Below are 23,206 nucleotides of genomic sequence, written 5' to 3'. Positions count from 1 at the left end.
ACCAGTCCAAGGGAGTTCCAGCATTTCCACATCAGTAAGGTGACTCTTGGTGAAAATTCACCTCAGCAATACACAGGACTTGACACAGCAGGCATGGCCAGCTTCAACACTGAACTTGTGAAAATTGAGAGCTCTTACTGGATAAGGGAACAATGCCTCTGGTCTTAATCCTGGTGACTCAGTTTCCTGAAACCTGTCTACCAGAAAGCTGCACCCTGGATATGCTGCACGGAGGACAGAGCACTCCCAGCTGCTGCAGCAATCAAGGATGGTGTCATTCTGTTTTCTTTTCCCCCATGAATGGTTGTGTGGGCAGAAAACAGGCAAGTTTCATCTCAGGTCATATGAGCAGAAAAAGTGACTTGGAAATTCTTGCAGAGAATTTAAACCTTCATGTTGCTGAGGAAAAGGACTGTAATTCCCAGTAGAAACAGGGCACAAGCTCAGATGTGAAACCAGGTACTGGCAATCCTGCCTACAGCTGCTGGGATCACAGATTTCCACTCTGACTAGTGCAGCCTCCACAGATCTCTGGGGAAAGAATGTCAAGTCCTTTGCAATGCATTTTCTCCTAAGGAAAGCTCCAACAAGACTGCAGCATTTAACTTCTCAAGGTTTGATCTCCAGTGTCACCACAGTGGTGCTGTATCCTCACACACCCAAGCAGGAAATCTTCCTCTCCATGCAAGCACTGTGCAGCATTCCTGTGATTTATGGATTGCCTCTAACATCAGAGTTCTGCCATGCACGTGAGCTATAGGGGTAACTGGTATTTGCAGATAGTCCAGGTGGGGATCCAGGCTTGTACCACAGGGCTCCTCCCTGCAGAGCTGTGATGCTCAGTACACTGCACACGGGTTTGTTCCCAGATTTTAATATACATCACATTTACACATCACTAGTAAAAATCTGTACACTTCACATTACAGTACGTACGAGCCACCAGCTGCTAGCTAACACCAGAACACTGATGAAGCCCAAGACAACTGCCCTAAAACAGGCAGGGGGGCTGGTCTTCCCCTCTAGGGAAGTTTCTTTGGGTTACACATTCTGACAAGACACTGCTTTCCAGAAGGGCAAGCGAAGGTGGTGAACCAGGTCCCAGAAATGGACCTGCAGCTTTTTTCTTCCTCCAACAGCTGTTAAGAGCTGCCTGCTCACACTCCAGCTCCGGATGCCTGGAATTCTGCTGGGATTTTGTGTCTGCAGCATCATTTCTTCATCTTCATGTCTGCCTCGATGGCGCAGCGCCGCCCTCTGGTGCCTCCGTCCTGCTCACAAGGCAAACAAACAGAGTTACACAACCCACAGGAACGGCCCTCCGGCACAGGGGAGGGAGGGAGGGGGGGAGGGACAGAGGGAATTCTGTATCTGGCAACAATTTTTCATGCCTTCCCATCAGGAGAAAGGGAAGCTGTCCCTGCCAAGGCCTGCCTGCAGACCTACCTAAAGACGGATCTGGACACAGCAGGGTGCTGAGCTTGGCAGCATCTCTGCACTGCTGGAGCCAGGGCAGAGAGAGGCAACACCTCTGGCCCAGACAGATTCTTTTGGAGCCTGGACAGTGCAGGCTTCCCCCTAAGCAGCAGATTCTAGCTTAAGGTGGGAAAAGGAAAACTGCTGACTAACCTACCTTATCAGCTGCTGATCCCTATGGGAAGTGCTCCTCCAGCTGAGTGACCCTGGCACTAGCTCCCTAGTTCCTCCACACAGCTCCTTTCCACGAGCAGAAGGTGAGCTGAGAGCTTCCTCTGATCCTCTCTCTGGCTGATCTGCTGCCTCTCCTGGAGTACTCCTCTGTCTTTAGATACATGTGAGAGATAAGGACAGCTCTCCATCTTCCTCCTCTCTCTCCTCACAGTAACTCAGACACTTGGGGTTTCCCAGAGGGAATATTTTTCCAAACACTTCCAGATCACCACGGGCACAGAGCAAGATATTTCTGCAGAGTCTTTTTTGCTTTCTGAACCAGGAACAGAAAAAGGACACACGGCTGACTCCTCACTCTCCCAAGACCTTTTGTACTGCCTCGGACGTGTGGAAGGGGCAGCTGTATAAACATGAGAGATGTAGGAACTACAGGACTGCACCACTTGGTTTGTCTTCCCACTTACATGGAAAGAAAGCAGGAGAGAAGTCATGGAAAAAAGCAAAAGCAGATGACAAAACAAAAACACTTGGAACCAGAAGAGAAGAGTGAAGCCCCACCCGGTCACCCATTTTGAGAGTAAGGGACTGAGATGTCTCTTCTCAGCTCACAGTGGTGCAGCCCCCAAGTCAAACACACCCTGCTGCAGTGCTAAGGATGCTGTGACAGTGCAGTGATCACCCAGACAAGGAGCAGAACACCTGGCAGCAGTACTGCAGAACCTGCTGGAGCCTTTCAATACTTACAAAGAGAGAGAGAAGGAAGGCAGGAGAGCCCATTGGGACACTGTCCTGTTAAAAGGCCAAACAGAAGGACTTATCAGGCATCAGCTGCGGAAATGCACACACCACACAGAAGCACTGAGCCCACACATGAGCATAGAGGAACGTGTGCCCCACTCCCCTTCCTGCAGGGCGTCAGTCTTATGCAGCAGGAACATAAAAACAGACAAAAGAGGGATACTGCAAGAGCCAGAATGCCAGGAAAGGGATATTCCCTCCACAGCCACAGCAAGTTTTCCTGGTCTACCAAACAATTCCTGCTCAGTGCAGCTGTCACTAGAGCTAAGGAAGCAGCCGCTGCTGTCACAGTGTTGTGTGCACCACAGAGTACCTGAGATCACTTTATCAAGTTCACATATGTCTTTACAGAAGAAAAAACCACAAATCTTCATTGCTTAGATCAGTGTGGAATTCAAAGGTTGTCTGGTGTATTTTACACAGCAAACCAGAGGTGATCGATTCTCTAGCTCTAAAAACCTGACTAGGAAGTGAAGGATTTGGCAATTCCCTTCACCCTTCTGCCATACCACAGAATCACAGAATCTGTGGAGTTGGAGGGGAACCACAGGATCACTGAGTCCAACTCCCTGCCCTGCAGACTCATCCCCAAGAATGTGCCTGAGAGTATTCACACCTCTTCCAATACTCTGTTCATTTCCCTACCTGTTTTTAAAAACAGGTAATAGAAGTATTTGGATTACAGAAAAAACTCATGAGACCTGCCTCTGGCATGCTGTACAGCTCCAGAGCTGAAATACAATCAATAGAGACATTTAAAGAAAATTTGTTCACATGAAGATGCTGGTGTGGGAACTTGTGCCTCCTTGGTGTGGGAACTTCATGCAGTATCTTGGGATTCTTCAGAAGATCCCAAGTGCCCTTGCACAGGGTGCAGCATTCTCACCTTCTCTGAAGCATCCTGCTTGCGAGTGGAGTCTCGCCCCCGCAGGCTCTTTGCACTGATCCCTGACTCTGATGTTTGCATCATCAGTTGTGTGGCCAGAAATTGCTGTAAGGAAACCACACTCTGTTAAGATTGTCAAGCAAAACAAGCTCAGTAAGTGCATGTCAGTTACCTATCACAGACCACAGGCTGGGAATGATTGGGTCAGAGGCAGTTTCAGTTCCTTGTGTGCTGCTCAGAATAAGTTTCCCAATTTACCTCAGAAGCCACAAGTCCTGAGGAACTACAAAACCCCAATTCAAACTCAGCCCTGCCAGCTGAGACATTCTGCTTCAAAGTATATTTTAAATAGCATAAATTCACAGGGCAGTTTCATGTGCACTTTGTATCAACACAAACCAGCACAGCCACCCAAAGAAGCCGTCAGGCTTCCCCTGTCATTCACAGTTCTTGCTGCTCCTTTCTGTTCCCGAACCACACCCTGGTTCTTGCTGGCCTAAGCATTTCCCTGAAGGAAATTACATTTGAAATTGGTCTGGGATGAACATATAAAAAATTTTGCTTTGTTGCTTTTAACTCACCCACAATCTAGTTCAACACAAACACCTGAGCTACCATGAGAGAGAAGCAGGGAAGGACAGAACCCGCTGCAGTCAAACACACTGGCAGTGAAACTGTGGGACAGCCAGACCTATGGACCAGGGCAGATGCTCTGTCCTGCACTGGCCTCAGCTCAGTACTTTACCTGGATCTGCTCCAGAACATCTCTCTGCATCTCCACAGCCATGTGGTACACATCATGGTCAGAGCTGTTGTACATCACTGCATTCTGAAACATCAGCATAATATCCCGCTGGAACTCGGCCGTGGTTCGGATCAGCCCGTTCTCAATGTTCTTTTTGATGGTAGATAAATCCATTGGCCTGGGAAAGAAATGCAGGCAAAATTGCAACAGAAATGCTTAACTCTTTCCCATCTCCTTTGGAAACAACCCTGGGTCTGTAACGTGCTTGGTTACAGTGTCTATTTCATTTAGCTGAACAGGTTCTCCCCCATGGGCTGTGCTCCCCAGTACCAAGGCCTGGGTCTCAGAAGACCCAACGGGTCCAGCAGTTACCTGGAATAGTAACAAAAGCTTCAGAGAGGCTCTCTGCCTTCTCCAGGCACCACTGACAAGAGAAACTAAGGAGCTAGAGCAGCAGCCACTGAGCTTGAACTGTCTACAAGAGATTTAGAAGCTAGCAGGGGATTCTGGTAATTCTTCCAGAAAAGTCCACCATCTGGGACAGCAAAAAATACTGATTAAAGAACAGCTTTTAGGAATTTCAAAGGTTAAATCCTACTCTTGGATAGAAACTGGGAGAAAGATATCAATTTCACCTTACTGATAAAACGTTCTGTGTAAGTCAGTGTACTTCACTCAAAGTCAGGACTGTGTACAGACATGTGCCTGTTACTGATGATGACTGGTCTTGGGGAAACCTGCTTCTGACTGAATGATGTCAGAAAAAGAACACTTTTCCAAGTCTGCACGGCAGGCAAAAACTACACTGTTGCCAGAAATCCCTACAAATATGCAAACATACAGAAGACTGCTGAGACTCACCTCTGCACAATGCTGTGATAGCCTGGTGCTATGTCATCAGTTACAGGCTGTAAGAAGACATTGGCATACCTGCAGAGAAAAACAGTCCACTCAGTGCCTGTCCTCGCTGGTAAATATTTGTTTCACGCTCTCCTGTTCATTTGTCTGTAACAATATGATTCATCATCTCCCAAGAGAGATAAGCCTCTGAGATGGGAGAGTGGAGACTTGTCTAGGATTAGTCACTTCTTTCTGCCAAGACATCAAACTCACCTGTGATTAGCTGCTGCTCTCCAAACCAGCATGATGGCTTTCTTCCAGATCTTCTGAGCCTGTATTGCTTCCTGGTCCTCACTGCACACTGAGCTGGGAAGAGAGAACATAATTCCTTCAGGAGCCTGATCACTGCCTCAGAGCAGAAAACTCATGGTTTGTTTTGTCCTTGCCCATGCTAATCCATGCCAAGGACAGATGGAAAAGTGAGAGCTGGTACTGGAGTGCTGTCTGCACACTTGCCCTTGTAAGCAAGAACCAAACAAATCATCAACAAATTCTCCCTTAGGACCCATTCAGCAAGGCAGAAATGGGAATCCTGCAGTCCCTGTGTGCCCTGACACTCACAACTGCGAGGAGGCCGGGCTGCTGGGGATGGAGTCGGCGAGCGCGTGCGACTGCAAGGGCGCGTTGTGGACGCTGAAGCCGTCGTCGCTCTCGCTCACGGGGGGCTCGTTATCCATCTCTGAGAGATACCCCTCACCCTGGTCTTCTTCTTTGGGCTCCTCCAAACTGGCAGCCTCACTGGCACCGTCCTCATCATCCTCCTCACCCTGCCCATCCTGAAACACAGAGTCCATCAGCTGGCACGGCCAGCTACAGCAGCCACTCAGCGCCTCCAAAGCAACTGCGGTTCTGCGAGCGCAGTGATCTTCTTGTGAGGCTGCTGACAACTGAACAGGCACTTCCACAAAATCCCAGTCTCTCCAGCCTGCCCTGCTTGTCCCCACAGACCCAGAAGCACAGACACAAACACCTCGACATTCTGAAGCCATCTCCCCTTCAGCTGCAGACTGCTCAAAGTGCAGAAAGCTGAACACAAGCTTTGCCTTTCAGCAGCCAGCAGCAGCAAGATGTTGCTAATACACTCAAGATGACTAAAACCAACAGGGAATTACCTTTATCTGACTCCTAAACAGGGCTTGGGCCTCCTCCTTCATTGATTCTGTGAAAGAAAGAAACGCAGAAAGATTGATTCTCTCAAGCAGCCTTTCCTACAAAAGCTCCTGCACCAACGCCTACTGTCCTGCAGTAATTACCACTGTTCCTACAGGCATCTCTTCTCCCTCCTCCCCAAAAAACCTGAACCAGATAACTAACAACTATCCAGCTAATAATGTTGCATGTAAAAGATTTCCTAGCTGAATTAAGTTACCTGACAGCTCAAATTTGTGCTGAACATCAGCCTGTGAGGAGTCTTCACTCACATTTGGGACTTGTGGAGGGGATGAATCATCATCAGGTGGGGTCTGGAGGGAAGAGAAATGCACAAATCTAGATGTTTGTGTCAGCTTACTTCAGTGAAGGTGTGGGCACATCTCACTCACCCTAACCTAACTCCAGGCAATGAGGTTCACTGAGCACCTTCCCAGCAGCAGTTCTGCACATGGGTGGGGGGAGATACACAAAGGTACTGCCTTTAAAGCAAAGCTGCTCTGCACATCAGCAGCCTGACTCCCAGGAAAACAGTCAGTCACATTCACTGAAGGGTCACTTCAACCCAGCACTCATCCTTCCTCTAAACTTTGCTCCTACCTGCCACAACTGCTCCTCTCTTTCCCCACACCATTTCCAGGCAGCCTCTGTGACCACATACCTCTGTCTTCACTGGATTGAGCACTGCATCTTCTCCCTGGGATGACTCTATTTTGATTTCAGAAGTCTCTCCTGTTGTTATAGCTGCTCTTTGATCTTCTTCTATCTCTTGGTTTCTAAGCTCTGGAGTTTCTGTCACTCTGGCAGTTGCTGGTATGGTTTCTTCAGGGCCCAGCTGACTCTGGTCCTGCTCTGCAAGTTCAGTCTTTATTTCTGACCCCAGCTCACTGATGCCCATTAGATCTCGAATTCCCTTTGCCTCTGGCTCCTCACACTCCAGTCTCTCCTGCTTCACAGTCACAGACACTTGTGGCATCTGGGCCTGTTTGTCATGCTCCTGACGAATTGAATGCTCCCATGGGCCAGGAAGGGTCTGAGGGTCATCAGTATCTTCACAGAAAGAAGACAGAGCAGCTTCAACAACTGCTGCATCCAGGACTTCAGGGTGGTCGTCTACCTTTATTGTCAAAACAAACACAGCAGTGCAGGCCGAGGTCAGAAAGAGGGATTAAAGAAAAGTTCATGTTATTTGGTACTGAGACAATTGTGGAAATCCCAGTCTACTCCGTTTACAAAGTTGCCTTTTTTGCAGCCAGATTTGTATCACTCCCTGTGAGACATTCTCCTGAAGCTTCAGTTTCAGAAATATGGCACTCCCAGAAAGGATTCTGTGAGCAGTGCTCAGCTGTCTGCCAGAGACATGACCCAAACCCTACCCTCCACGGAAGAAAGACATTTCTTTTTGTACTCTGAAAAGGAGCACCAGTGTCAGACAGGCAGCAGTGGTGCCCTTTCCTGTTGATCTGGAAAATGATGGTGAGAATGTGCATTCTGGAATAGTTATTTCTTGTTTGTTTAAACTAAATTGGTGAACAGCAATCATTTGAGATTAACCCAAGTGAATGTGGAGCAAAAGGCACTGGCACTCTGCTTTCCCCATTTACCTTGTCCTCAATGATGGCTATAATATTTCCAACCGTATCAAAGTCCAGCTCTTCCCCCGTATAGGACACTGCAATATCCATTTTTTCAGCCAAATCCAGATCTTCCTTCCCATCCATGCAATGATCTTTGGAAGATCCTGCAGTGCTGCCAGCCCCAGAACCCAGGCACTCTTTCTTGATGGAATCAATGATCATTGATATTTCACTGCTGTCCATGGACACTGTCACAGTATGGGAATCAGACACTGCCTCCATGGAAACACAGGCTTCTGGCTGGCTCACTGCACAAGGATAAGAGGGACAGTCAGAGACCAAGCTGGAGAAGTCCCCACGTAAACAAACACTGCAGTGGGTAAGACCAAGCACCAACCACAAGTATTCCAGGCCCATCCCATCCACCCCACCACAAAAGACAAATACGGGTTTGCTTTGCCACAGGAGAGACAAAGCGAGATTCCAACCCCTGAACCGCAGTCCAGCAAATCACCAGCACCCCCACCCACAGCCAGCAAACGCTGTTTAAAACCATCTGTTTACTCCAGAACCCAGCCATAACCATCCTTTTTGGCCAGGATGGCAAGTCTGAGGTGACAAAGCCCAGCTGAGAGCTCGCAGGGCGCTGATCCCACGGGAAGTTCTGCTTTCCAGCAGGACGTGACCTCTGAGTGCGTAGTCAGGAACGCACCTGTGGCTACGCTTTCTGCAGCTGCAGCTGGTGGCACAACGGCTGGTGCTGACAGCGTGGGCATCATGACAATAGTGGCCTGGGACACAGGCTCTACTGGGGGTGGCAGGAGCTTAGCTGGAGGCTCGCTGGCAACAGCGGAGAAGGAAGCAAGAGGTGAGGTGAACTGTGCAGGACCAGCTTCTAAAAGCCGGGAAAGCGTAGGAGCACCTAACAGAGAGCAGAAGGGAAAAGCACATGAGCAAGAAGCAGCCACCACTGAAGTCCACAAAGCCACCACTGGGCTCTTCACTGTCTGGTGGCTTCTTCTGGGAAAAGACACAGAGATACCTATAAAGAGTCCCAAAAGCTGTACAGAGAACCTGCACCAAAAAATGCACGACTCCTGCTGTGTGTGCAGTCTGAGGCAGAATCATGCAGCTACAGAACACTGCACTCACTGTAAGGGCTGGACAGACTAAGCCACACATGCACAGAGATGCCCTTCCAAAGGCTCATCCCAAAACAATTATGGGAAATCTGAAAAACAGTGCTGAGAGAGCCACACAAGGTAAGCCAAGACAAACAGTCATCACAGGAGCTGGGAGGGAGCGGAGGGGATTTCCTTGCAGGTTTTTCCTGGAGAATTCCTTTTATATCAAAGGCTGCCATTCATCTTAGCTGTAACTTTCAGTCTGAATTTACTGAACTGTCTGGACCAAATTAACAGGTCTTAAAAACCCAGATGTGGATGAGGAAAGCAAGATTACTTGTATGGAATTCTATATGAATGAATGATATAAATTCTCAGCTGCAGACAATGTGATTAAATCACTGGTCAGCAGGAGCTGAGGAAAAAAACCAACTCCTTAGGTAGGTTGTTCTGAAAAAGCCCAATGCAGAGTCGTGCACTGTCCCCCTTATCCCCACTCTCTGGAACTTCCTCTGGAGCTCAGTGGACTAACTCTCAACAGATCTCTATAGTACAGCAGAGGGAAGGCACATGAGTTCTCCAGATCCACAGGGAGCTGTGTTTGACATGTTGGGAATCAGATCTAGACCATTTTTTCCCCAACTCTCTGGGAACAAACCCTTTCTTTCTACATTCAGATGCCTGGTATTAGCCAGTGTCCAACCAGAAAACCAGACTGCATGGATCAAGAATGAATCAAGCCAAATTGTTTCAGTCACTCTTTTAAGGATTAGGGTCTTAAAAAGTACGGGTGAGAGGGACAGGGCTACAGAAATAGGAATACAACTGATAGAGAAGCCCCCAAACCAGCCAGGTAGACATCATCTTTCCCCCAAGAAAATCCACAGAACAGTCTGGAGGTACATCTTAGGGGAGAACTGTACAAGGAAAGGCCCGAGTTACCTGAAGCAGCTGGAGATGCAGGGACAGCACCAGGTGCTGACTGCATTTCCCCACTGTGCAGCACTGGAAGGACACTTCCTACCTCCAGCAGCACTCCAGAGCTGTTCATGTGACCAGAAGCCACTGCCATTTCATTTTCACCAACCTGTCAAAGGAGGACGAGACTCAAGTTCCTGGAGATACCACCACACCAGTGATTCTCTGCCAGATGTGCACCTCCATGAACAGGACCAGCATCTGGTGTCCCAGCATTTCTTTTGCAGCTTTTATTCAGGTTAGTCCCTGCCTGAGGCCCCTCACACAAGTGCAGAACATGACAGTCTGAAACTGTTGCTGTTCTTCAGCTGTAACACAGCTGCAATGCCACCTTCCTTGGAGGTGAGGCCAAGTGGATCATTTGCTCTACCACAGCTCTGCTCAAGGATCTCACAATCCTTTGCACATGAGTCTCTCTAGACCCTGAGATGGCACAGAAATATCCCTTGTTTTGAGATGAGAGAAGCAGAAGTACCAAGATGGAACGTAACTCGATCAAGGTCACACAGTGAACCTATGATGGACCTTGAAACAGATGCAAACCAGTCCTGTTCCTACAAAGAAAACTCAGCCTTCCACAGCCATTACCTTTCCCTGCTCCACTTTATGTTACATCCTGCAAACACAAAATCCATGGAACATTTACCCAAGCTAACAAATAGAAACACCCTAAATCTGACTACTATGAAGAAAAAAGTCAACAGCAACACACCTACTCCATCACACGAGCACTAACCCAGGGAATCTGTGCCACAAGCAGGCTGATGGCTGCTGTTTTCAGACTGGGCTCTGAACAGTGTCAGCATCTCCTAAGACTTCCCAAGTCACTAACACCACAAGTGGGTTCTCATCACAGTGATTCTAGTAACTGTGTACAATTAGGAGAAAATGGAAGCACTTCTGTACAGGTCATAAATGCCATTCAAGGATTCCCTACTCTTGTACACATTAAAAATACTGAAACAGGACTTCCTCACAAGGCATAAAGAATTGTGAGCCCACTGTAGGAATCACCAGGGACACCACGGAGGCTGATGGGAATGATGCTAACTGATAGGGTCCCTCCCCTGAGGAGAACAATTTCCTCTAGCAAACCCTGCAACTCCAACTCCTTATGACTGAGGGGACAGCCAGTCCTACGTGCTGCACGTGCCCTGCAGTCCTGCTGGGAAAGGAGGTGACCTCTGCAGCTCACAGGGGTATTTACACCTCTCAGAGTATCACTTCTGCTGGGACTCTCACAAAACTGCACATTTTTAAAAATTCTTTTGCAGATCCCCTTTTTTCAGTGGGAAAGTCTGGAGCAAATTGTTTGTGTGCTTGCATATATGAGCAGAGAGCTCCATACCAGCCTGGGGCTTGTGGGCAGGAGACTGCCCTTCTTCAGCAGCTCTGAGAGCAGAGGGGAAGGAGGCGGAGTTGCTTTTTGTCCTAGCATCTTTTTCTGGGGTGAATCATCAGTGACTGGGGTCATGGGGGCATCCAGGGGAGCAGAGCCTGGAGGGGTGTCAGGGATTCCAATGAAGGAGGCAACTGGGGTGCTGGGCAATGTCCCTGGCGTGACCTGAGAAAGAGAAAAACCACACTGTTCAAAGCCACACTCCACCACACGGACCAGCCCCACTTGCTGCTTCCCCCAAGAGCATTGATCCAGCACACCACAGACACCTACTCCATTCACTCACTGCCCCTACTCCAGGCATGTGCTTTCACCCTTTCCCTGCCCTGAAGAGCCAGTTCCCAGGCACTCACAGACTGCCTGGCCCTACAAGGCCTCTGATCCAGGCAGTGGATCACCACAGACAGGGAAGAGGACATGGATCTCGAGCAGCACTGTCACCAACCACACTACAGCACCTGAAATCTGCAAAGCAAGGCAAGGACTTCTCCCCAGGCCCCTTCTCTGTGATGGATGCAGAGCCCCACGTCCCAAGATGGGCTTCCCCTCCTACCCAGAGAAGGATCCTTACCCCGGGACTGGCCTCATCCCCAGCGGGCTGGGACAGATCTCCGAGGGAATAATCCCCGCCCGGGGAGGTGGAGCCTGCAGGAGAACGAACCATCACCCCCGTGAGCCTTCGAGGTGGGTTCTTAATGGCCTGGCGAGCTGGAAGAGAACGGAACCGACAGTGAGATTCTCTGACTCCATCGTGGAGTGGCCCAAAGATTTACCTTTGACTTTAACCTGAAGAATTTTAAGAGAACAATTTATGTTATAGGAATTTCTTGCACCCCACTAGGCTCAGTTGCCATATAATACTGACTTTGGGTAATGCACTTCAGCTGCAGCTTTCTCTAGCAGTTTGGTATTCACCACCTACCACCACCAAATTAAATGCCCCAAGAGTTATGAAGAACTAAACATTCAGAATAAAAGTTTCTTCCTCTTCTCTTCAGTGACCAGGGGAAATGAAAGGTGTGAAAAGCCTAACATTCTAAGACAGAGCTCCTTATTAATCCTGCTTTCCCTGGATACACCTTTACTGTAGATTTTATTCCTTTTTCAGAAGCCTCCCCCTTTTACCCTGTTACAAATATAGTGCTGGAAAGAGAATACAGCCTCTCTCTCCAACTCTAGGGTCAAGGATTTCCTCCTGCAGGTCTTAACAAGACTTCAGTATTTTCTAAATGTTCTTATGAATACATGCATCGGCCTGAGGAAAACGAAGGCACCTCATTTCCAGCTTACCTTGATAAGCAGCATCTGTAGCCTTCCTCTTTACTTCTGCCTCCTCCTCTTCCATTTTTTTCTTTCTGTACAAAGTACAAAAACCTTCTGTCACAGGGGTCTCAGTTCCCCTTAATTCCCCCTTCAAAATGCATTTTACTGATGCCCACCCTGTTATCTCCAGACAACATCAAACCACTCCTGTGGACTCAGGCTCAAACCCCCCAAGGCAAGCAGCAGAGCCAGAGAATATCACACAGGCCAGGAAATTTCACTTCCACATGACTGTCAGAATGGAGGCAGCAAACATAGTCCTGCAAGCCATGGCCAAGCTCTTTACTGAGCAACTCCAAAGGATGTTCCACACCAGCTGCTATCCCCCAGTCCAAGCTCCCAGAGGCCAAAGCATCTGCCCAGCTGTCCCATTTCTTAACACAAACTATGTGGAGCAAGAGATTCTGGACAAACACAGTGTCAGGAAACTACAGTCTCAGAAGAAATAATGAAATAACCCACATCATAATCTCATTGCACAGCTCCTCCAGTCTGTTATCCATGTGTCCGGCCTGGATCAGCTCTGCATCCTTCTTGAGCTGCCTGTAATCATAAAATCTTTTTATATTGTGATCACTGAACCGGACAACTTAATCAGCATTTTCACCCCAATCACCCCCAATTTTCATCCCACTTGGACTACTTTTCAGGACAGGACTCTCAGGTGTGCAACATTTTAACACCTCTGTCATGTACCTGTACTTTTCCTGTGTTTCTTTAATAATTTTCTTCAACTCCTCAACCCTCTCTGCAGTCAGTTTCCGCACGATAACATCTTCCACTGTCTCCACAACTTCCCCCTTCTCACCACGTTTCCTTCTAGAGAGTAAGAGAAAAGAAAAACTCAGACACAAACCACAAGAAAACTCAGTTCCTCTTTCATAAATGGTTGCTTTCTGTCATTCATGACACGCTCATGCAAAAAAAAAAAAAATCAACTTCCTCCAATTCCCTTAAATTATATTGGACAGCACAATGTTCAAACAATCTCTTTGGCAAACTTTTGCTAATTCACCCAGTGTTAAAGCCTTCAGGAACAGTTCAAAGATGCAAGTCCACTAAAAATTCTCAACCTGAATACAATCCTTCCACTTCAAGAGAGAATTCTTTTCTCCCCAAGAAGAAATATCTGTTTTTTTCTTCACTAACTCTACTAAGCTCTTTGATTTTGCAACTCTAGTGCTGAAGATAATTTACAAACAAATCAGTCACACACAAATATTTTAAACATCCCATCTTTAAGTTAATATCGTGTGAAGTCCCCAAACAAAATGCCTGGAATTAGGAGCAGTAAATAACTCATATCACAGAGCTGTAGTGACAACACTGATAAGAGAACTGTAAGAAACCACTGCAAAATAGTGACAAATACAAAACATCTCCCTTCTCACTCCTTCTCTTTACCACCCCTACTCTGAATGATAAATTTATGTGTAAAGCTTCTGATCAGTAAGGCCAACATGCAGTGTTTTATTCTAGCCAAATAAATATTTCCTTTCCCATCTGACCAACCCTGATCCCACTGCCTCACAACAGCTATTCCACCTGAATTTTCTCATTCTGAAATGCTCCTTTTGAAAGGAGTTGGCCTGGGGAGAAAGTAATTTAACAGTGACAAGGACTTTGCTGTAAGAACCCACGAGTGCCCCCTGAGCTGCTGCAGGCTGTGCTGGGGTCAGACTTTGTACTCACTTTGGGGTCTCTGTGGTCTCCAAGAGCTCTGAGTACTGAGATGCACAGTGCTGAGAAGAAACAAAGGAAGTCAGAGAACAGTTTGCTTGCCCAAACAGCAGGACACACCAAAATACATGGACATCCACAAATTCCCAAGTCAAGGAATTTCACAGCTGAATCACATGCCTGGTGAAGGATCTCTTTAGTTAGCCTTATTTAGTAATTGTGTACTGGATAAAACACAGAACAATAAATCCTAAATTCATCCTCAGTCTGGCTTTTCTGATTGTGCAGAGATTTGGTGTCCAAGATTCAAATGTCAGTGTCTTACCTTTTGGGAAAACCAGTCAGGTGGGCGTCCTGGCTCTGCAAAAGGTTTGATGGCTCTGCTGACTGAGACCCTGTGGGAGGGAAATAGCAAGTCACCATCAACTTAACTTCTCCCCCAACCAACATGCAGGGAAAAAATGAAAACCTCTCTTTACACCATTGAATAATCCTGCTAAACATGATAAACTCACCAAGGAGTTACAAGTCTCAAAAATATTTACCTGCTTCTAATAAACAGTAATTTCACTCCTTTGCTTTGAAAAGCAAATTTCTTGCATCTGGTTACATGATTACATTTCCACAAAACCCTTACTTTAGTAAGGAACAAAATACAGTAAAACAGAGCTATAGGTTCAGTGCACAAGAACCTGTTACCAAATATCTTCGTAGTCCACAACTCACCTCATCTAATTATGAACACAGACTCACAGAATGGGTTGGGAAGGACCTTAAATATCATCTTGTTCCAGCCCCCTGCCCCTATCCCAGGCTGCTCCAAGCCCTATCCAACCTGCCCGTGGACACTTCCAGTGACAGGCAATCACAACTTCTCTGGACAACCCTTCCCAGTGCCTCACCAGTCTCACAGTAAAGAACTTTTTCCTAATCTCCTAACCCTCCCTCTCTGAGTCTGAAGCCATTCCCCCTTGTCCTGACACTCCATGTCCTTGTCCAAACTCCCTCTCCAGCTCTCATTGCTCTCTATTTTGATGAACACACCTCTACTTTTACACAGTAGTTGTGAAGGTAACAAAATGCCCGTGCAGGTACACCTTGCACATCTCTTACACCCCATTTTTGTTCCGAACAGAGGCAGCGCGGTCACAGCCCCGTGCCGTGCCCCGGTGCTGTGCACACGCCGCCCGCCTTTCCCGCTCCCGTACCAGTTCTGGTCGCCGCTGCGCATGACGGAGGAGGCCAGGCAGAGCTTCTCGCGGATGGACCAGGGCTCGGTAGGGCCGGCGCTCAGCAGCTTGTGCTCTGCGGGACAAGGCAGGACTGTGCGGGGGCCGCGCCCGGGCACACCGGGACTCGAACCCGCGGCTCCACAGCTGGCCCCGCCCCTCCCCAGACCCATTGGCCCCGCCCCGCGCCTCTGTTGGCTCTTCCCGGGAGGGTCCTCCAGAACCACTCCGTTCTTCTCGAGCCATTCACCTGCCCCTTCTCCTCCCCAAACCCCGCCGCCGCGCGCTCCCCGCCGCGTCTCCCGCCCAGCCTCGCACTCACTTCCCGGCCCCGCCGCCATCTTCCCCGCCCGGCCCTAAGGGCGGCAGGGGCGGCACCGCGCGCAAAGCCCGCCGGGAGGCGGCCGAGCGCAGCCACGCCCCCCTCGCCGTGTGCGCGCGCGAGAGCGGCCGGTTGCCCGGGGCCCCGCCCCCTTCGTCGCAAAAGCTGGCGTTGATTGGTCGAGGGGCGCTCATGCCGTGCTCCCATTGGCGAAGCGGGCGGGCGGCGAGGTTTGAAACGCCGAGCGAGGGGCGGCGTGAGGGGCAGCGGGGCCGGAGCGGCGAGAGGGGCGGCCGGCGGTGTCGGTGGGTCCCTGTGCGTGCGGCCAGACCCGCGTGGTGCTGGGCTGTGCGTGTGGGGGGGGGGGGGGGCGGCGGCGAGCTGCGTCTGGGCTTGGCGCTGTCCTGTGTGGTGGCTGGTGTGTGCGTTAGGTCTGTTTGGTACCGTGTGTTAAAGGGGTGTCTGTGTGCATGTCACCTGTATGGTGGCAGTGTGTCCAGGAGGTGGGTTTGGAGTCCTGGGTCGTGTTTGTGCGTGCACGGGCTGTGTCCGGGGTCCTGCGAGGTTTCCCCGAGTGCAGGGGCTGTGTGTATGCGCACATTGCAAGCAGTGTCTGTGTGTAGGGAGGATTCCACGTGGGGGTCCGTGTTTGCGGGGACTGATGGATGTGCAGGGGGTTGCTGTAATATCCCCCTGTCCCGTTCCCCTTTTTTCCCAGGAGCCGTGTGAGGCACCATGGCACAAGCACTCGCCTCCCCAGGGCTGTTTTCTGACGATGAGGCTGCAGCCTCCCCTGTGCTCGAGTCCACAGCAACGGGCTTTGGGGCTGACCTGCGCAAGAACCTGATGCCGGAGTTCTCTGCCATCTCCCCAAACCTGGAGGTCTCTCAGGTCAGCGTTTTCACTCGTGGCTGCTGTTCTCTGTACAAAGGTGGTGTGATGCAGAAATAACAGAGACTCTTCAGAAGAGGCAGCAGCAAACTGCTGTATTTGGGGGGAGCAGTTCCTGGGAGAGCAGTTGGCAGCAAGAGCCTCTTGGGGTAATGCTTGGTTTTGGGCCTTTGGCTTCTTGGTCTGATCCATTAGATAAAAAAATAATTTCTTAGGTTTGGAAATGCCGAAGAAAGCTTCTGGCATTGTTGGTGATTTTGGGACCAGAGAAATTCCTCAGCACTAGCAGCATAGCCAACATGTGTGCTCCATATTGTGGTTCCTGTTAAGTGTTCCCATGGGGGTTGTGTGCTGCCTCTCTGGCTGCCATATTTAACTTGTGCTGATTCTTGCAGGCTGTAGCTGAAGACAATAATGGAAAATTAAAGGTTTACCTCAGAGTTCGACCTCTGAAATCTACAGAAGTAGAAAAGGGGGAAGACCAGGTGAGACACTGAATGAAGTAGAGTCTGAGCTGGCTGTGTGCCTGCTGGGAGATGCTGTTGTCCTTCACTGTCTATCCTCCTGTAAGCCACTGCAATGATGGCTTTTATGTGTTCTTTAGGGCTGCGTCTGTATTGAGAACTCAGAAACCCTTATTCTAAAAGCTCCAAAGAATTCCTTCACCATGCGGAGCACGGAGCGAGGAGTGGGACAAGCAGTGCACAGATTCTCCTTCACCCAGGTAGGTAGCTGGAACAAACAACCCATCTGGAAGTGATTTCAGCTTAAACCAGCCCTGCAGCTTGAAAAGCAGCCTTATTCACATCCACTGACCCCAGGGCACTGCCTGAACTCTGCAGTCTCATGCACTCAGGTTACTTCAGGTTTTAGTTGCTATTTTATTAGTTCTTTTATTTTAAGCTATTTCTGACAACTCTTTTTTGGCAGCAAATGGCAAACTCCATGAGGCTCTAAACAGATTAGGGGCTGCAGTGATGTGAGATGTTACTGGATTAAAAAAGTGAGCAGCTTTTTTTTGTAGGGAGCTCAGCTGGAGTTGCTGGTGGGTCTCTTGCTCATGGCTAGTGCAGGGAACAAAAGACCATGTAATATCACTTGAGCAACCATCAGCAAAGGATAGGAAAGATCTACATGAAGCCATTTTTCCTGTGTCTTGTTTGTAGATTTTTGGACCAGAGGTGGGGCAGAAATTGTTCTTTGATGAGACGATGAAGCAGGTGGTAAAGGATGTGCTGAGTGGGCAGAACTGTCTGGTTTACACCTATGGCATCACCAATTCAGGGAAGACTCACACAATTCAGGGTAAGGAAAGCACCAGGTGTTGTGGGGCCCCTTGAAGGAATAGTTTTCTGTTTTCTGCCTCTGAATCCTCAGCTTTGCTGCTGCTCTTGCTGCAGGCACTGCCCAAGATGGGGGGATTCTGCCTCGCTCCTTGGCAACTATCTTCAACAGTGTGGGGGACCGGCTGTACCAGGCCATGGACCTGAAGCCTGCCCTCTGCAACGAGGTGACCTGGCTGGACAGCAGGCAGGTGCGCCAGGAGGAGACCAAGAAGCAGATGATGCTGCAGAGGGGCCTCTGGGAGGTAAGCATGGGCCTCTGGGGGTTCAATAGCAAGAGGAAAGAGGGGGTGTCACGCTACTTGCACGCTCCTGTTCCTTGTTTCCTTCAAGGAGGAGCTGCTGACGCCGCTGAAGAGGAGTCACAGTGCTGAATCTCAGCTCCAGGCCACCACCAGTGGCAGTTTTGACAGTGGAGTTGCTGGGCTGTCTTCATCCAGCCAGCTCACCAACCGTTCAGACCTCAGCCAGACAGAAGGTATTTCTGGAAGCCTGTTGTGTGCTACCTGCTTCTTTTTGTTGGAGGATGAGGGAAGAAAAGGGTGATGGCTGTTTGGATGCTGTGTTCTGGGTAAGGGAGAAAAGGTGCTGTAGCCTCAGATTTTCCCTTTGAAAGATGCCACATCAGAAAAACTCTGCATATATTTTGCCAGTATCAGAAGAATTCACCACTCCATAATAACCAAGCCTTGTGAAATGAAAAATTGCTTGACATTCACTCATTTCATTCAAGGAATGTGGTTATGAGCCAGTTGATTGCTGTGAGATGGGGATTGCTGGGGAGCAGGATGCCAAAGTGGCAGGCTGCACTGAGCACTTGTGCTCTGACTATCAAACCCAGGAACTACCAGCTGCTTAGGTATCCAGAAGTATGGAGTGATTGAGATAAAGAGGACTAAAACTTCAGTTATGCTGGAAACAGTTCATGTTTGAAATATCTTGTAATTCTGGAATCAAAATTGAGCATATAAAAGTCCTTACACAGAGCAGATGATACTGTTAAAGGAAACTTTTGGCTGTTTCAATGGAGACAGGCATTAGAATAGATGCAAATGGGAGGAAGTAAATAAAAGGATTTGTTTCTGGGGTGATTTTGCTTGCTGAAGGAAGTATCTTGCTCTAGAGCTAAACCAATCTGGTTGGACCCAGAAAAAGCTGCAGTCATGATTTGTTTTCCTTCCTTTTTTTCTCTTTTTTTCCCCAGAACTGGGCCCTTGCTGGGCTGACCTGGATCGCATTTCACTCACCAGCCCAGGAGATGTCCAGTTCTCCATCTGGGTCTCTTTCTTTGAGATCTACAACGAGTTAATCTATGACTTGTTAGAACCAGCTCTACCTGGGCAGAACCGCAAGCGGCAAACGCTGCGGCTCTGCGAGGACCAGACTGGCAACCCCTATGTGAAAGGTGGGTTTGCCTGCAGGAGAGGTTTGGTGGCCTGCTAGGGAGGCTTTAGGACTGAGTGGGTGGGTGGCTTAGCAGTGGTGTGCTGGAGAGCCCCACAGAGAGCTCTGATGTTGGGATTACAGGATTGTCAAATTTGTTGATGTCAAGAACATGCAATGGTGAGGTTGGGGCTGAGGTAAGTTTTTTGCCAGTCTCCCAACTGCTGTGCCCACTGCATGCTTGCTTTCCAGATCTGAACTGGATCAATGTCCGGGATGCTGATGAGGCCTGGAAGCTTCTGAAACTGGGTCGGAAGAACCAGAGTTTTGCAAGCACCCACATGAACCAGAACTCCAGCCGCAGGTCTGAAGGGAGAGGGATTGTTTAGGCAGAAATACAATTCTGAGGGGATTTTAAAGTTTGCCTTTTTTAAAAAATATATTTGCATGTTTCTTTACAGTCACAGTGTGTTCTCCATTCGGATTTTGCACTTGCAAAGAGGCGGCAGTGAAGTTGTTCCAAAAATCAGCGAGTAAGTTTCATGGCTTTTTAGGATTTGGGTGTAATCTCAACTTTCTTGTCTCTTTGGTTGAGGGTATGGGAAGTATCTTGATGTTGGTGTTGTTTAAAGTACTCGGAAGGAATAAATGTGAAATCTTGGAACTGACAGGAGTTTGAGGAGTACTGCAAGGTACAACTTGAGGTAGTTCTCAGGCTTTTTGAGTGAAGGTAAATGTGAGCATCCTTACCCTTGCAGCAGGGCTGATTTGAGTGCTGCTGGTGCCTGTCCCTGGGATGTATTTATCTGGAAAGTGGCTGTTCTGAGGACTGGCAAAGAATCTCTGAAATTGACACTTCAAAGCTCATTTTGCTGTTACTTTGTGTAACATCTACACTTAAGGCAGGCCCTTCTACCCATCAACACCAAAAGAATGGTCTGTGCCCTTAGGGGGAAGCTGGGAAGGTGACTGCAGGGTGTCTGAAGCACAAACCTGATATGGCAGGACAAAGCCTGTAAGAGATGTGAATATCCCTGTGTTTCCCTCAGGCTGTCCCTGTGTGACCTGGCAGGCTCCGAGCGCTGCAAGGACCAGAGGAGCGGGGAGCGAATGAAGGAAGCCAACAACATCAACACCTCCCTGCACACCCTGGGCCGCTGCATCGCCGCCCTCCGCCAGAACCAGCAGGCCAAGTGAGCATCCACTCCTCCAGGGGGAGGGTGTGGGGGGTTGTTTCTGCTTTCCCAGCTCACTGCTGTCTCTCCCACAGGACAAAGCAGGCAGTGGTTCCGTTCCGGGACAGCAAACTGACCCGCGTGTTCCAGGGCTTCTTCACCGGGCGCGGGCGCTCCTGCATGATTGTCAACATCAACCAGTGTGCTTCCACCTATGATGAGACTCTGTACGTAGCCAAGTTCTCAGCCATTGCCAGCCAGGTGAGTAACACACACCAGGATCGTGGCATGGTCAGGGCAGCTTGGGTTTCTCCTGCTTCTGTGGGACTTGGTCCCTTCCCACCACAAGGAGAGGGGACATGCTTGTACATCATCCTTCTGCTTCTCCAGTGGTTATTACCTCCAGAGTGTTTCCAGATTCTGCTAAACTGAAATGGCTGACAGGTTGCAGAGAGGGGCTGGCTGTGTTTAAAGACTACACAATTTCCAGGCTTTGCAGATTGATAATGGTGGTCTTTTCTCCTACAGCTTGTTCAGGCACCTCCCACAAAGCTGGGACTTCCATCCTTAAAATCCATCATCAAAGAACACAACAGGCGAATCAGCCAGGGTCCAGAAGCAGAGCCAGAGGAAGATGTGGAATCAGAAGAAGAAACTGAGGATGAGGCTGATGTCTCTATGTATGAGAAGAAGGTGGGTTGTGATTTGTTTTACAGCCTTTATGTGGATGCATGGTCAAGAACATGACTGTTAGCTTTGGCCTGGGGAGCTGGGATTGGAGCTCAGAGAGAGCCAAGAGAGATGACACAGAACCTCAGAAGGAAAAAGGACCCAGGAAATTGAGAATCCTTGAAAAAAAACATTCTGCACTTGGTCTAAATCTGACACACATGCTGAATTTGAAAGCACTTTGTCATCTGTGGAACAGTGGCAGTAACAGTGCAGGTGCACACCTGTAATTCCTTCTCTCCAAGGGAAATCTAGAAAAGATGCAGAACAGGAATCTAAACGGGAAAAAAAAAAAAAAATCAGACTTCCTAGATAAAGCAGGCAGCGGGGATAGCTGAAAGCTCAAGATGAACCCATATCCCTACAGAGACTCAAGCTGTCATGTGTCACAGTAGCAAACCCTGGCTACTTTTCTTTCCACGTGACTAAACCCTGAAATCTAGATCACTGCATCCTGCAGACATGGCATCACTTAGTTTACTCCAGGTCTTAACTCTGTAGTGCAGTGTGGGCAACAGAGCTGTGTCTCTTGCAGGACCTGCTGCGTGCGGTCGAGGCTGCACGAGAGCTGCTGGTGCAGGAGCGGCAGAAGAAGCTGCAGCTCGAGATGCGCCTGCGCGAGGAGATCTGCAATGAGATGCTGGAGCACATGCAACAGAAGGAGCAGTGGTGGAGGTAGAGCCTGTGCTGGTCTCCCTCCCTCTGCTCAGGATGAGCTGCAGCACCCAGAACTGCCAGATCCTGACATGGAATTGGTTGTTCTCTTGTAGCCAGCACGTGGATGCTCAGAGAGAGCAGCTGGAGGAACTGTACGAGGGTAAAATGGCCATCCTGAAGGAGTTACTGACTGACCACTACCAGGAGGAGATGCAGGTTTGTTCAGGGCAATGCAATGACATCAGGAAAGTGGCAGTGGGTTGGGAGGGGACTCTGGGTACTTGAGTCCAGGAAGAGCTTTATGCAAAGTGAAAAGAGAGATTTTGCTTTCTGAGGTATTTTTGGTGATATTATTTCATCTCTTCATCCACAATTTTTGCTTCTTGTCTCCCACTTTATGTAGCCCACTAGGCTTCCTAATTTTGAACTGTCAATCTGGAAGCTAATGTGCAACCATCCCAACTTACCCATTTGTTCAACATGATTCTCTTCCCCCCTCACTCCTTGCACTACTGGCTTGATTTGGGCTCTTCAGATCCACACAAGTTGTGTGAATTTCTCTTCTTGCTCTCATTTGTGATGATGGGTATGCACCTGTCCATATTTTCATGCCTACAGCATTTGAGTGACCTCTGGGACTTCTTGCAGACTACTCTGAAGATGCCAACTTCTAAAACAATCCCTCTTTATAGCCTGTAAAAAAAGTGGTTTAGGCTCCCAGGAAGTGGGTTTGCTGTACTTACTTAAAAGTAACCTTAAAGGCTGGGTTCAGTATGTGGAGTGTGGGATTGAGAAATTCTCCAGGAATAAAGACACAGAACGTTTCAGACAAGTTGTGCTACAAAAATCTTGTTGACTCTTTGAACAAACTTCCTTTCTCAGGAGCGTGACGAGGAGATTTCGGAGCTCAAAGCTGCTCTGAAGGAGACCAAACAAAAACTGGAGAGCCTGGATGCCAAGCAAAAGGACTCAGAGCAGAGTATACGTCGATCCAAGCGAGTGGCCACCTCATCTGCTCTGCAGCAGGAGCTGGCAGACACCAAAGCCAGGCTGGAGCAGTGTCAAAAGGAGTTGAATTCCACAAGTGCAGGTACAGCAGCAATGCTGCAGCAGTTCTGAACCCTGCTGAGAGATCTCTGTGCAGGTTTAGAGAGACCTGCTTCAGGGTACATTGGATTCAGACACCCTCAAAACATTATTTGACTTGTAGGTGACAGGAATAATGTGCTGGATGGACAGTTTCACTTCATTTTCACAGGAAAATGGAC

At 48.9% G+C, this 23,206-nt stretch overlaps 2 protein-coding genes across 7 annotated transcripts in view; one reads left to right on the top strand and one right to left on the bottom strand.

The window, feature by feature from the left end:
- Positions 1 to 858: 858 nt before the first annotated feature.
- On the bottom strand, positions 859 to 15,839 carry BRD8 (bromodomain containing 8). 5 transcript variants are annotated; one of them, XR_009488415.1, is made up of 23 exons: positions 15,761 to 15,839; positions 15,418 to 15,514; positions 14,535 to 14,604; positions 14,222 to 14,271; positions 13,226 to 13,348; positions 12,992 to 13,072; positions 12,497 to 12,561; positions 11,778 to 11,914; positions 11,156 to 11,371; positions 9,772 to 9,916; positions 8,418 to 8,627; positions 7,733 to 8,013; positions 6,790 to 7,245; positions 6,349 to 6,442; positions 6,092 to 6,138; positions 5,541 to 5,755; positions 5,193 to 5,285; positions 4,941 to 5,009; positions 4,080 to 4,257; positions 3,335 to 3,439; positions 2,395 to 2,439; positions 1,634 to 2,050; positions 859 to 1,271 (listed from the first exon to the last, which is right to left on the bottom strand). XR_009488415.1 is itself a non-coding variant. In XM_059860478.1 (22 exons), the coding sequence occupies exons 1-22, from the start codon at positions 15,777 to 15,779 to the stop codon at positions 1,212 to 1,214; spliced, it is 2,856 nt and encodes a 951-aa protein (XP_059716461.1). In that variant the 5' UTR covers positions 15,780 to 15,839; the 3' UTR covers positions 859 to 1,211. The 5 variants fall into 5 exon arrangements, 2 of the variants coding, with proteins under 2 accessions (XP_059716461.1, XP_059716462.1); XR_009488416.1 differs by lacking the exon at positions 8,418 to 8,627; XR_009488417.1 differs by lacking the exon at positions 11,156 to 11,371.
- Positions 15,840 to 15,965: 126 nt separating this feature from the next.
- The window catches only part of KIF20A (kinesin family member 20A), a 10,716-nt gene continuing 3,475 nt past the window's right edge, over positions 15,966 to 23,206 (top strand). The window contains exons 1-16 of one of the 2 annotated variants that reach the window (XM_059859987.1): positions 15,966 to 16,065; positions 16,479 to 16,651; positions 17,047 to 17,136; positions 17,256 to 17,375; positions 17,818 to 17,956; positions 18,052 to 18,239; positions 18,328 to 18,472; positions 19,199 to 19,399; positions 19,630 to 19,741; positions 19,839 to 19,910; positions 20,427 to 20,570; positions 20,648 to 20,813; positions 21,081 to 21,245; positions 21,817 to 21,956; positions 22,052 to 22,154; positions 22,821 to 23,028. In XM_059859987.1, coding sequence (XP_059715970.1) covers positions 16,496 to 16,651; positions 17,047 to 17,136; positions 17,256 to 17,375; positions 17,818 to 17,956; positions 18,052 to 18,239; positions 18,328 to 18,472; positions 19,199 to 19,399; positions 19,630 to 19,741; positions 19,839 to 19,910; positions 20,427 to 20,570; positions 20,648 to 20,813; positions 21,081 to 21,245; positions 21,817 to 21,956; positions 22,052 to 22,154; positions 22,821 to 23,028 — 2,149 coding nt within the window. In that variant the 5' untranslated portion in view covers positions 15,966 to 16,065; positions 16,479 to 16,495. Of the gene's footprint in view, positions 16,076 to 16,478; positions 16,652 to 17,046; positions 17,137 to 17,255; positions 17,376 to 17,817; positions 17,957 to 18,051; positions 18,240 to 18,327; positions 18,473 to 19,198; positions 19,400 to 19,629; positions 19,742 to 19,838; positions 19,911 to 20,426; positions 20,571 to 20,647; positions 20,814 to 21,080; positions 21,246 to 21,816; positions 21,957 to 22,051; positions 22,155 to 22,820; positions 23,029 to 23,206 lie in introns of both variants that reach the window. The other variant, XM_059859988.1, reaches the window with a different exon arrangement.

The sequence above is a fragment of the Haemorhous mexicanus genome, chromosome 15 (assembly GCF_027477595.1).
Source record: "Haemorhous mexicanus isolate bHaeMex1 chromosome 15, bHaeMex1.pri, whole genome shotgun sequence".
NCBI lineage: Eukaryota > Metazoa > Chordata > Aves > Passeriformes > Fringillidae > Haemorhous > Haemorhous mexicanus.
This window is presented reverse-complemented; position numbering and strand designations above follow the sequence as displayed.

Bases quoted from the DNA above. Each gene is read 5' to 3' on its own strand.
- BRD8 (XM_059860478.1), bottom strand. The intron at 13,349-14,221 runs GTGAGTACAAAG...CTTACTCTCTAG, and splicing joins GAGACCACAGAGACCCCAAA to AAGGAAACGTGGTGAGAAGG. The intron at 11,372-11,777 runs GTAAGGATCCTT...TCTCTTTCTCAG, and splicing joins GGGATGAGGCCAGTCCCGGG to GTCACGCCAGGGACATTGCC.